Genomic DNA, 12,663 nt, shown 5'->3' with positions numbered 1-12,663 from the left:
GGGTTCTCTAAAGATCCATCCACTAAAAGGTTCTCCAAGGACCCAAAAGTGTTTCTTTTATGACAAAAGAACCTTTTTAGCACCTTAATTTTTTAGAGTGTAGGTGCACTTTACAGCTGTGTTCCAAATCAAGAACCTTCACACAATTAAAGGCCCCTTTTTGGTGGAGAACCCTTACATTATGTAGAACTTTAAACCTTTATTAAACACCATTATTCATACTCACACGTTTCATTTACCAAGCTAGTTCTCCAGAGGAAGGCCCACTGAATGTTTAAACTGGTCAGTGTCACTGCTAGGTTCAGGGAGGGTCCACCACCCAAAATGATCCTGACAAGAGCAGCTCTGTGGTCAGAAACTGTCCCCTGATGAAGAGCTAGAGGATGTCTTAGCAGAGAAGTTGTAAATAAGGGGACCAGCCACTGATTGCCCCATCCCCCATCCCCACCCTCCACTCCAATAAGGGAATGTGCGCAAGTGCAGTAGCCAGAACAAACTGACAAATCATGATGTGTATGCATTATTGTCCAGAACGCTACAAACTATACATGAGGCTTTTGTCAGATTTTATCAGTTATTTAATATATATCTTTGAAACAGTAGCCTGACTTTTAGTTTCAAGCATTTCTCTTTCCATTTGTAGAAGTCTGGTCTTGTATGACTGGAAATAACTGCCTGGCGGCATTGCAAAGATGGCCGCAGAGTGAACAGACTTATCTATAAGGACTTAACACAAACTCTACATCGACAGACAGGCTACAGTCTCTAACTGTGCACCAGCAAGGTCAGCGGTTCAAACCTTGCAAAGCTTCTACACACGAACACATTTCTTTTACAAATCTGGTTCTTCAAGAATCCATCCTTCAAAGGGGTTCATCCTTCAAAGAGAGCCTTTTTAGCACCTTTATTTTTGAGAGTGTAGGTGAACTGCTTTAGAGCCGAGATAAAAATATAGAAAGAACCTTCACACAATGTAAAGACTTTCAGTCTATCAAGGGGTTCCTAGAACCTTTACATCATATGGAGATTCTTTAAACCTCACAAAGCTTCTTCCCACTCACACATCTCTGTTCGGAATGGTTTTCTAAATATTCATCCACTGAAAGGTTCTTTAAGGAACCAAAACTTCATATCAAAGTTACAAATATAAAGGTTGAAAGAACCTTCCCACAATATAAAGACTCTCTACTTTTCTTTTTTGCAGACCTTGGTGTTTTTAAAAAAAAGGCCATTGAGTGTAAATACAAGGTAAGTGCATTTACCATGACAATCACAGTCACCACCAAGTGAACGTGAGCTTATAGAAGAAGCCATAGCTCCTAAAGAGAAACCCTTTATCTGAGCTGTGTGGTTTGAGGCTCACTTTATACCCTTTAGCCTCTATGTCCATTTTTATGCAATCCAGGAGATCCTCCACAGAAGCTGGAGCGTTCCAGGGACCGAAGCTGACTACTGATTCCTTCTTACTGTCCAGACTGTCCATGGCATCGTTGTACCTAGCCAAGTCATCCTCGGTCTTTAGAACACACATAATTATTGTGGAGAACCTGGAGGCCATGGCTTCTGCCCTGGCGACTCGAACGATCACCTCCAGGTTTTCATGGTAGTTGCGCACACGGGACAAAAACTGTTGCCTTCCCACCGTCTCTCCAAAAAGCTGAGGGGTGTCCTCGAGGAGTTTAACCAATGGCTTTATGTCGTAATACATGGCCTCCTTGTGCACCTCCAGCAGGTTCTTGCTTGGAAGTTTCTCAGTGCGGAGGTACTCGAGAATCGCCCCAAAGTGCTTCCCATCTCGGTCAATAAAAAAGCGCCCCTCTCCATCCTTTTGGAACTTCAGAGGCCCTGAAAACATGCCTGACAGCTTGGAGTTGGGGTATTTCCGCAGTGTGCCCAGAGTGGTGGTGTACAGCTGACCACCAATGTTCAGCTGCACAACTGAAAAGTGCTGAGGACAGAGAAAAGAAGAACATACAAAATAAGCTGAATTCATATATATATATATATATATATATATATATAGTCATATGAAAAATCAAGTACACCCTCTTTGAATTCTGTTTTACATATCAGGACATTAAAAAAACATCTGGTCCTAAAAGGCATACCAAAGTATCCTAGAGTCAAATGTGAGGACATATATTCATATATGCTTGGCCCAAATTGGGTCATGCAACAGGACAATGATCCCAAGCACAGCAGCAGCAGTTCTTCCAGACATGGCTTTTTCAGTTTGCCTTCATTTCCATTTAATAAATAATGACACAGTGGAATGTGCTGTGTGTTGTTCACCTGAGGTTGTATTTACTTAATTTTAAAGACCTTCAAAAGACCAGTTTTTATTACATTATGATAAATAAAACCATTTAAAACCATTTAAAAACTGTAAGTATGTAAAGTATGTTTATACTCTATACACCCTCAGACGTTTTCCTATAATGATCTAGCAGTCTCTGACATCAACTGGGAGTTAAACGCCCTCTGATACAATAAAGAATTCCTAGTGGATTCTGTGCTGGAGAGCTCTTTAGACTCTACTGCAGGAAAGCAGTCCCAAAACATGACATTTCCACCTCATGATTTACAGAAGATAAGGATTCTTGTGCTCAAATCCTGTGTCTGGTTTACATCAAACATGCTCTCAACATCTCAAACATCCTCTGTTGCTGTGTCCAAATAATGCAACTATGGATTAATTTGTCTAAAGCACATCACATTGTTCCAGTCGATATGTGCTCAGTCAAACTTTTGTTTTGCTTTCATTTTTTTTTTTAAGCAAGCGATTTCTACTGTGGGCAGAGCTACCTGTAGATTCTGTTATGACATTTTAGGGCTATTGGAGATTCCTTAAGGCATCTTACGGTCTGCTGTTGTGCTGAATATGCTCGGGTGGTCTCACCTGGCCATACTGTCAGTTTAAACTTTTTCCGCTTGTAAATTATTTTCCGGACACTGAAACGGCTGATTTCTAATTACTTTGAGATATTTTTAAAACCCTTCATATTTAAAGAGAGAGCTCTTTAAATATGGCCATGGTGACCTTCTCCACTCACTTCAACAGTCAAGAGCAAACCAAACTAAATGTCTGAGGTTTAAAGAACACAATCTCCTCCAGAATCCTCTCTAACCATGTTCTAATCATCTGCAGTTGATGTTGTGCTCCTGATTCTAATTTTAATTTTCTATGTCTTCAATAGATGTACTTCTTTTTTTTAACATAACTGTAGATCAAAAGTACCCCACACTATGCTCTAGTAAATAGGAAACAAACACATGCAAAAATGTTTACACAGATGTCAACAAATACATGGTAAACAATTACCAACATGGGGTTAATCTCTCATATCTCTCACATATAAGGATGAATATACTGATTTTTGATGCCTCTAAATGGATCAGATTTTTTTGATGACATCACCATGCAGGCAATGCAGTATTAACCATGAATCATATCATGTTTCTCTTCCTCCTCCCAACAATCATCAAGAGAGAAAGGTTCAGCTAACATGATTTATTCTACAAACCAGCATTTCTCAGTATTAGCAAGATATCTTATTTAAAGGTGTTTCTACACCTATAGCTCTGGTCGGAAACCGTTAAAAAGTTTCCTTAACATGGAGCATTTTTCTATTATTTTGTTTTCTCACAGGGAAAAATTCAGTGTGGTTGTTTTCTTCTGCATTGGAGTGTAAAAACGAACCTCATCTGATTTAACCAGGTTAGAAAAAGGTGTAGGGTTAAAAAACAAACAAACAAAGGTAACCAAACCTTATGATGATTCATTTCAAAACCTTTGAAAACCTATTTCATGGATTTAATCCTTTTAAGGGTCCTACATTCCATAAAGCCCAACACTCAAGGCAAGAGACGTTCATTGTAATCAATATTTTGGACTCAATGTAACCAGTTTACTGTGGACTACTTTTGAAACACCCACCTGATCTACACCATTAACCCCTTAAAAAAGTCCACGGCCTGCCAGCGGCCCGAAAGTGATGTAGTAAAGGCAATGGCTCTAGCTTACTTAGATCAGTAACAATTTAAACAATAATTTGAATGCCTAAACGGTTCTCTTCTAAGACAGAAAACCTCTTGTATGTGTCTTTTTGTCAAGAGTGTACCTGAGCTATGAGAAAACACAAAGTTCATATTATAGACATGACTCATGATCACAAGAACACCCAATCCAAACACTCAGAGGTGTGTAGAGCAGCCAGAACCTGGTACTTCATTCATACAGTACTCGAGTATAAAATTGGCACACAAAAGCTTAAGTACCCCTGGTCAGAATTTCTGTTACGGTCAATGGTTAAATGAGTTAAACAGTTTTAAATAGCAAAAGTTTGGCCACTCTGCATGACCAGTACTTAGTAAAACCCATTCTGGTGAGTATCACAACCTTTAGTTCTTGTTTGGTGGGGCTGTCACCCAGTCTACCTGCAAAAGGCTTCGAGTTCTGAGATCTAAGTCTTGGGTTGGCTTGCTGCATTGCTGTTTTGAGGTCTATCCACAGATGTTCAATGATGTTTAGGTTTGGGGACTGTGAGGGCCACAGCAAAACCCTCAGCTTGCTCATCTTGAGGTAGTCCATTGTGGAGTTTGAGGTGTGTTTAAGTGTGTAGAAGCCATCCATTTTTCAACTTCATCCTTTTTACAGGCAGTGGGATGTTTGCTTCAAGAATTTGCTGGTGTTTGATTGAACCTATTCTTCCCTTTTACCAGTGAAATGTTCCTTGTGCCACTGGCTGCAACACAAGCCCAAGGTATAACTGATCCACCTCCTGTGCTTAACAGGTAATAAGGCATTCCTTTAATGAAATTCTTTTTGTCCTCAAACAAAAAAAGAGAAATTCTTCTGACTCATCATATTTGTGTAGGCGTCGCTGCACAGTAGAACAGTGCACCACCACTCCAGAGTCTACATTTAAACCTCCCTGAAGGTCTTTTTCAGTCAAATAGGGGTTTGATTTGCCTTTTTACCAAATCCTACAAGCAGACTGTTGTACAAAACATATATGGTACACTAATCATGTTTAGAATTATGAAAATCTTTAACTGTATGCCTTTTGGAGAACACCTAATCTTCTACCCACAGAATATTTGACCAGCCATGTGTATTGTGCAAGTCTCTAGCCCCTAGAGCCAGAAAGTGCACTTCACGGATTGGGCCATTTTTAAAGTGCGAAAACTTTACAACGTGCGTTTGTTGACAAGCCGGGAGATGCAGAACCCTCACTGTAAGCCTGTGGACTGAAGTGGTAGAGCATTATTACAGGATTTTACACAAATATGACTCAGTTAACAGAGATCTTACTAACGTTGTCCTGCCCACTTACTTACATAATATAATAATAAATAATAAAATAATAGTATAATAGTGCTGTTAGCAGCGTGCGGAGCCCAGCGTGGGGATGATAGAGGCGCTATTCTCCTTACTGCGGGTCAATGGAGCGTCAACATGACTCTGAAGCTGCTATTTCAAGGTAAAAATATGCTACATATTGTTGATTTAAACTCAGAAAGGGAGCAGAGTGTAAATGACCAAATCACAGAAGAGTATTAAGTAAAATTATAAATGACTATGAACTCAGGAAAATGATATTTAAGCATATTGCTGAGCAAATGTAAGTCACAGAGAGGTGTGTACTAGTTACTAGTTACATTTTATTAAGTATTTTAAATTGTAAAAATACTTCTAATTACATTTGAGGAGAGAAACACGTCTGATTAGTAACAGCTCCTAATTCTGTTGTTTTGGGGGGTCGGTTTGTGATGGTTCACCTCCGGCACTGCTTTCCTGTTGCTTATGCTTCTAACTTTTCAGCCATTTCTCACAACAAACTGATCCAAAACGAGATGCTGGGCGGACTGAGAAGCTCCACTGTAGCTCTAGACTTTCTTTAGCGGTCAGAAGTAATTTTACTACGTCTTGTAAGTGAGTAACTAACCTAGCTAGTTTACAGGGTCAGTGTTTACCTGAGTATCGGTACGCAGAGCAGTAGAGGGGGGGGGGGTCACTCTACAGAACAGCTGCTGTCCCAGAATAAACTAGACAACGGTTCTTCACAAATGTCGTAAAACTGCAAGCACTACATTTTTATTCCCCATCGACGGTAAAACACTTACATTCAGAGGCTCTACGGCTTGTTTCCTCGGCGATTTGCTGTCTGGGAGACTCATTTTGTCCAAGTTTCGCAGTCGACTGCTTTCATCCGCGGAAACAGCAGCAGGTAGGTGAGCTGAGCTGGAGGGGCGTGGCTTATGCACTTCAGCAGATAGGCTGGGTGGTCGTGGTGAAGAAAGGGGGCGTGGCTCATGCTGCTCTTAATCAAGCGCAACTGTAACCCACGTTTATCATCCAAATCTACTGTCTCTCTGAATTTTCCACTGTTGATTAGGATTGCAAGCTAGCACAAATAGACTGGACTAAAACTAGACAGTGTGTGTGTGTGTGTGTAAGTCAGTACTTAGAAAAAAGACTTTCCTTCTTCCCATGCCAGTGAAGCGGACCTTTACTAAACCCACGATCAAATTACCTGGACATAAAACAGGTTTTCTGCACAATTGTACAAGCCTAAAATTGTAGAGGACAGGAAAGGATGAATACTAATGAACCACATTGATTGAACACATTGTCAGAGTTACTTTAACAGGACCAAGAATTCAGTAATTAGGCATGGTGACAATCTTAGAATACTTTAACCTTAAGTTAAAGCAAATTTCCTAGATTTTCTTTTAAATTCCTAACCACATCCATAGCATTCACCCCTCTCTTTAATAATGCCACCTTAAAACTACTCCACTTTTCTTAAATTCTTGACAAAGTACAATCTCATGATGACCAGACCAATATAAATGCTCCAAAATGACAGGTCAATCTTTACCTTAACTTTCATTAAAAAGGTTTGAATAGTTAAAGGGAAGGAAAACAGGGAGGGAAAAAACAAACAAAACAAAGCAAAAACCCACCTCTACCTGCCAGCCCCCCCCCCCAAAAGAAAACAGCTGATTTCAGACTTTACACTTTCAATAACATACTACATCAAAAGGCTCAGTTTAGTATGAGGTCAGGGTAAATCGATAACTGAAGTGAGTGAATGAAAGAAAGACCACAGCAAAGATGTTTGTCTTTTTATTTTGTACAGAAAATGACTAGATTTCCATCATCCAATAGTGAACACCTGAAAGAGGAAAACGAAACAATTAGCACAGGCACAGCCATCAGGAAAACTGATATCTGAATTATTACAAGTTTAACAGTTCAACGCCCTTCTCAGACAAATGCCTCAAGATCTTCAAGTAAAAGGGAGGTTCTCCGCCAAGGGACTGAAATCAGAATCACAGAACGTGACCCCAACCCAGACGTCTCGGAGAGAACGCCCCGATCCGACTCGTCATCGTATCGTCACTGAAGGGGTGTGAGCTCACAATTTAGCATCTAACTGAATGTACAGGCTTTTCATATCACTTGAAAACAAATGGACCAATAAAAGGCAAAAATTAGTTAAAATTGCTACATTAAAGTTAAGACTACAATATACAGGGGCTAGATTACATCACCCTCACCCTGACTAGCTGCTACACTGGCCCTGTTCAGATATGACTGGACATTTCAGGTTTAAGATATCCAGCTGAGGGAGACATTAGTGAAACATCTCCAAGATGTCAAACCACATGTCTTTGTAGTGTCACTAAAGCAGACCATCTTACCCTTATGCAGTGGGTACAGGAGTTCCTTGTGGCATGACTGGGACCTCAGGCTTGGCTCCTTTCTGTTCAGAGACTGGGGTGGTGGGGAGGATCTCCTCTTTGGGCTCCACAATGCTGACGTGGTCAGGCAGAGGCTTCTTGGGGCCAATCTTGCCGCTGGGGTCCCAAGGAAGCATGATCTTAACCTTGATGCCAAGCACACCTGGACAGAAATGAACAAATCAGTCATCACAGCCACAACATTTCTCAGTATTTCACTTTGCAACAAAACTGACAACCCATCTGCTCGAATAATAATTTAAGGATAATTCTTGGGTGCCTATTTCTGGTTCTGGAGCGTTTGATCCAACACACATGGCCATTATATTTAGAGGCCTTCATGACTTGGATCAGGCATTTTAGATCAGAGTTAGCTAAACCACATGTAAGAACTCCAGGATGGGCAACCTCAGGTCACCAGCCAAAGAGTCTGTACTAGGTAAAGGAACATAACCTTGCTCAAATGCCTGTTAGATACTTTGTGATTGTACATTTATAGTCTCCAAGATTAAAAATTCATTAACTGATATTTTTTCCCTTCTCAGACAAATGCCTCGATGTCTTCAACTGAAAGGAACACTCTGCTCCAAGGATCTTAAGTCAGAAGCACAGAACGTGATCCATGACCCAGAACCCTCAGAGACAGAATTGTCCCGTTCCGACTCGTCATCTTATCTTCACTGAAGGGCGCAGGATCTCAAAAAAAGACCACAAGGTCCAGTCAATTTCAGCACTACATTCAATCTCCACAATTAGGCTTGTTAATCATGACAGTTTCAGTTACTTTAATGACTCCACGTTGGCCCAATGTTTGTCTAAGATATTAAACTCAAGAGTGATTTAACTGGAACAATACCAATTGCATAAACAAGATTACAAAATAAAAATAATTAGTTTTTAACTTAACCAGTGTTAAATTAAAAACACTGGTTTTATTTAAACAAAAAATATATTTCAAATGTTAATATTTTAACAGTTCCCTGCTCTTCAAAAATGCACTGCATTATATTATATCTACGGCATAAAACAGTCCAAGTGATTTATTGCAATTACTTAGGGGACATCAAATACTCCCCACATTAAACATAAGTTAAGTTATTTTGCCTCATCAGTATTGGTCATTCGAGTATGACCATTTCTACTTGTGTGTTCACCTTAAAATAATCGCACAATAGAAACAGCAACTAGTGCTTTGAAATGAAGAGACTTGTATACCAGATTAAGCCTGCGGAATTAGATCTACGCAATTTTAATTTCATAGTATGAAATATGCCCACGTAAAATACGTACACATTATTTACCCTGCCTTTAATCAACCCCTCACTTACCCTGTCGGAGCAGGACGTGGCGGACAGCGGTGTCAACATAGTAGTTGACAGGATCTCCACTGTGGATCATCAGACCATCCACAAACTTCATGGACTTGGCCCTCTGACCTCTCAGCTTACCAGAGACAACCACCTCACAGCCCTTGGCCCCGCTCTCCATGATGAAGCGCAGGACACCATAACAGGCCCTGAGAAGAAGCAAGACACACTGGTATGAAACATCTGTTTAAGCCACCCAGCCAGAACACTACAAGTTTCCACTCTTCTCAGACAAATGCCTCGATGTCTTCAACCGAAAAGAACATTCTGCTCTGAGGACCTAAAGTCAGAAGCACAGAACGTGATCCATGACCCAGAACCCTCAGAGACGAGAGATTGTCCCGTTCCGACTCGTCATCGTATCATCACTGAAGAATAAACACTCAAATAAAAGGTTTCCAGAAAGTTTTGGTGTAGTTCCATATAGACCCACTCTCAGTTTGATAAATAATTTTAGTCAACGTTCTCTGAAGAACCACTACACAACATTAACTCAACCCACTGGAGAACCTTTATTTTAAGAGTCTGTACCAGGAGATAAGTATGGAGCAAAGTCCACAATAAAGCCACCCTCTACTGGTGAATAAAAAGGACAAAATATGCACTGTATATCTACTGACCTACGGACAGCCAAGCCTCCGAGCAGCTTGTAGCGCAGAGACTCTGCCTGGGCGATGGCGCACAGACCTCTGGTGGCAACCTTCTCAGCATAGAGCTAAAAATCAAAGAGGTTATGAGATTAATAAAGCCTAGCAAGTCAACAACAGCAGCAATTATACAGCACTTTAATTTAGCAACTTTCTATGACAGGAACAGCTATAATTTCTCAAACATTTCTGAACCTTATTTACATATTTGCAGGATTTACTTTTACACATGTAATAGATCAGTAGTAGGCAGTTCAGTATTATTAGTTTTATGGTTAAATGAGTTTTAGATGTTTGGTAAATTGGTGCTTTGTTGCCCAACAAGGAACATGTGTGAACATGTGCAAAAATACATGCTAAAGGTTTCAACCCACTACAAACTTCTTAAAAGTAGTTTAACAAATGTAAAATTCATACAAGCCAATTCTCTTAAATTTAAGATTTCAAAGTTGGACAAAAACCTGTCTACATTTTTGACACACAAGATGGCCTTACCTCCACGCTGCCCTCTGGGAATCCAAACCTCTTCTGGACGACAGCAGTCAGCTCCCTAATACGGCGGCCCTTCTCTCCCAGGACATTCTGTGTCCTACACAGACAGTAGGACTGTTTAGGACCCACATGTTTAAGTCTCATTTCCAGGCTGTTTTCACACTTCCCGACTTGAGGCTCCAAAGTATTAATATGAAGCAACAGAACAACAAGAGCCCAAACTTCAATAATAAGCCGCATTTCAAACAGACCTGGTGGCTAGGATGATGATTTCTGTTCTTGTTGGTGTGACACGGACCTCCACACCAGAGTATCCATCCTCAGCCAACTCACGAGTCAGGAACTCGTTCAGCTCAGCTTTGAAGATGCCATCAGAGACAAACTAAAGACAAGATCACAAAATGAATTACACTTGGATGCTGCATGTACTGATGGAAGTTTGAACTGAATCACGAGTCAATATTAAATGCAAGAACGTACTTATACCAAAACATAAAGGAGCTACTAACTCCTGGAATTGAGTTACAGTGGTGAACGCTCCTGTACTGCTTTGCAACTGGTCATATCTTTTCTAGAGCTTTAGCATAGAAAGCTTTAGTTATTTTAGATTAAAATGATCCAAAAAGAAAAGAACGGACTAACTAAGAACTAACTCCAGCACCTATGCTGATAGTCACTGGATGAAAAGTTGATCCACTGCAGTTACTCGGTACTTAAGTCGATTCTACAGGCAGATAGACTGCAATTTCACTAATTTCACTGCTTTTAGACATACAGCTCTGACTTCACAAGCTCCAGCTAATACTTTATTTGGTGTTGGTGCAGCTGTTTTACTGTGTGCCTAAGCACATTTCCAGCTCAAGGTAAAATCTGAAGCACTGTATTCATACTTTGATAGCTGGGATATACCACTAGGCCTAAAAAAAGGTCACTAAAGATGTGATGCTCAAGACTTAATCTCAGTGTACCAGAAACATTTATTCAGAGGTATCCCACTCATGCAAGAAACTTTTTTTTTTAAGAATTGTGATTTAGTGACTAAACCACAATGAAAACCAGGTACTTCTGGCATTAAACATGGTAGTTACTTTACATTAAAGCAGAAGCAAATGAGTTAAATACAAATTAGTGTTACTGTAAGTAGTAAATACATGATCATGGTATTACACTGATACTATAACCTTACAATTACTATTTATTTGATGTGAACCCCTGCTTTCAACGTGCCTCTACTTCAGGTACTAGTCCACTGCAGAGGATCTACTCCACACACATTTAGAGGTTTTAGGCTTCCCTACACATCTGTACAAACACATTACACCGGGTGAACATGTCAGTTTATACAGAGAACTAAGTAGTGGTCGTCAGGATGTGTCAGGCACAACGACTACATCCACTTGCTGTTGTTAAAGCCTTGAAAACGACCGAGCTGCAGCCCTGGCGATGCCTTTCAGCGCTGAGGAACAGACACGTCCGTCCGCTCTCCCTCTCAGTCCGACTGCTTCTTCAGCCTCGTTGAACAAGCTAAGATTGGCTCCTACGGCTCTGTTCAGATCACAGATTACTTCGCTGAAGAAAATGTAACATCCAGTAGTCGGAAATTTACGAAAAACGCCCTATAAGAGCGAGCAAAGCTCCCATTTCTGACCACGCAGGCATGAGCTCAGACCTGCCATGATCCGCGGCAGAGACACAGCCCGACACATCCATCACAATCCGCCTCAAAAACTACAGCACAGCAACCACCTCAACAACCAGACACATCGCTAAGCACCGAGTCTTTCATGTCGGATCCTCATTTATCGGCAATTCGCCCTGATGAAGGTATAAAATGTGATAAAACCCACTCACCTTTCTCTTCTTTGAAATCTGCACCGCCATTTTGCCGTAGGCCGCAGACAGGAAAGGACCGCTCAGGAAGGCGGAAATTCATTTATAATATGATAGCACTTCCGCTCGGCATCTACGCGCTGCTGGTAGTTGTAGTTTATTATGAATTTGCCGGTTTTTTGTAGTTGTAGTTTTTAGTTGTGCTGCTGGAGATCGTTTTGCTGTGCTTTAACTTAAAGGTTTTCAGATGTATATTTTATTGTTGTATTTTGTTGGTTGTAGATTTAGGGGATTGGTGGCTCAGTGGTTACTAATGACAGGGTTGTGGGTTTGATACCCAGGCTCCTCAGACTGCCACTGTTTGGCCCTTGAGCAAGGCCCTAACCTTCTCTGCTCCGGGCATGTGTGCTCACTAGTGTGTGTGTGTTCACTGCATGGATGGGATAAGACAATAAAAGGCCAAATTCCATCTTAGTTCAACAAAAATGGTAAATATGATCATCTGGTCTTTCATATTTTGAGTTTTTATATTTTTAATTTAAAATTCGTAATTGTATATTTTTAGTTGCAGTTGTGTA

The 12,663-nt window shown here is 40.6% G+C and overlaps 2 protein-coding genes and 3 non-coding genes across 5 annotated transcripts; all 5 read right to left on the bottom strand.

The window, feature by feature from the left end:
• Window positions 1–492: 492 nt before the first annotated feature.
• kctd14 (potassium channel tetramerization domain containing 14) lies at window positions 493–6,217 on the bottom strand. Its single transcript, XM_072695471.1, has 2 exons — window positions 6,127–6,217; window positions 493–1,948 (listed from the first exon to the last, which is right to left on the bottom strand). Exons 1-2 carry the CDS (start codon window positions 6,178–6,180, stop codon window positions 1,277–1,279), a joined length of 726 nt encoding a protein of 241 aa, XP_072551572.1. The 5' UTR covers window positions 6,181–6,217; the 3' UTR covers window positions 493–1,276.
• A 902-nt stretch (window positions 6,218–7,119) lies between these two features.
• On the bottom strand, window positions 7,120–12,160 carry rps3 (ribosomal protein S3). Its single transcript, XM_072695502.1, has 7 exons — window positions 12,107–12,160; window positions 10,507–10,637; window positions 10,259–10,352; window positions 9,737–9,831; window positions 9,078–9,265; window positions 7,711–7,912; window positions 7,120–7,181 (listed from the first exon to the last, which is right to left on the bottom strand). Exons 1-6 carry the CDS (start codon window positions 12,134–12,136, stop codon window positions 7,713–7,715), a joined length of 738 nt encoding a protein of 245 aa, XP_072551603.1. The 5' UTR covers window positions 12,137–12,160; the 3' UTR covers window positions 7,120–7,181; window positions 7,711–7,712.
• Window positions 7,269–7,414, bottom strand: LOC140576041 (small nucleolar RNA SNORD15). Its single transcript, XR_011981276.1, has one exon. It is a non-coding gene; the product is annotated as a small nucleolar RNA SNORD15 (small nucleolar RNA).
• On the bottom strand, window positions 8,286–8,435 carry LOC140576042 (small nucleolar RNA SNORD15). The gene has a single exon (XR_011981277.1). It is a non-coding gene; the product is annotated as a small nucleolar RNA SNORD15 (small nucleolar RNA).
• LOC140576043 (small nucleolar RNA SNORD15) lies at window positions 9,339–9,490 on the bottom strand. The gene has a single exon (XR_011981278.1). It is a non-coding gene; the product is annotated as a small nucleolar RNA SNORD15 (small nucleolar RNA).
• Window positions 12,161–12,663: the final 503 nt, after the last annotated feature.

This window comes from Salminus brasiliensis, chromosome 13, assembly GCF_030463535.1.
Source record: "Salminus brasiliensis chromosome 13, fSalBra1.hap2, whole genome shotgun sequence".
NCBI classification, from domain to species: Eukaryota; Metazoa; Chordata; class Actinopteri; order Characiformes; family Bryconidae; genus Salminus; species Salminus brasiliensis.
The sequence above is the reverse complement of the archived record's forward strand: the minus strand, read 5'-3'. Positions and strand labels throughout refer to the sequence as shown.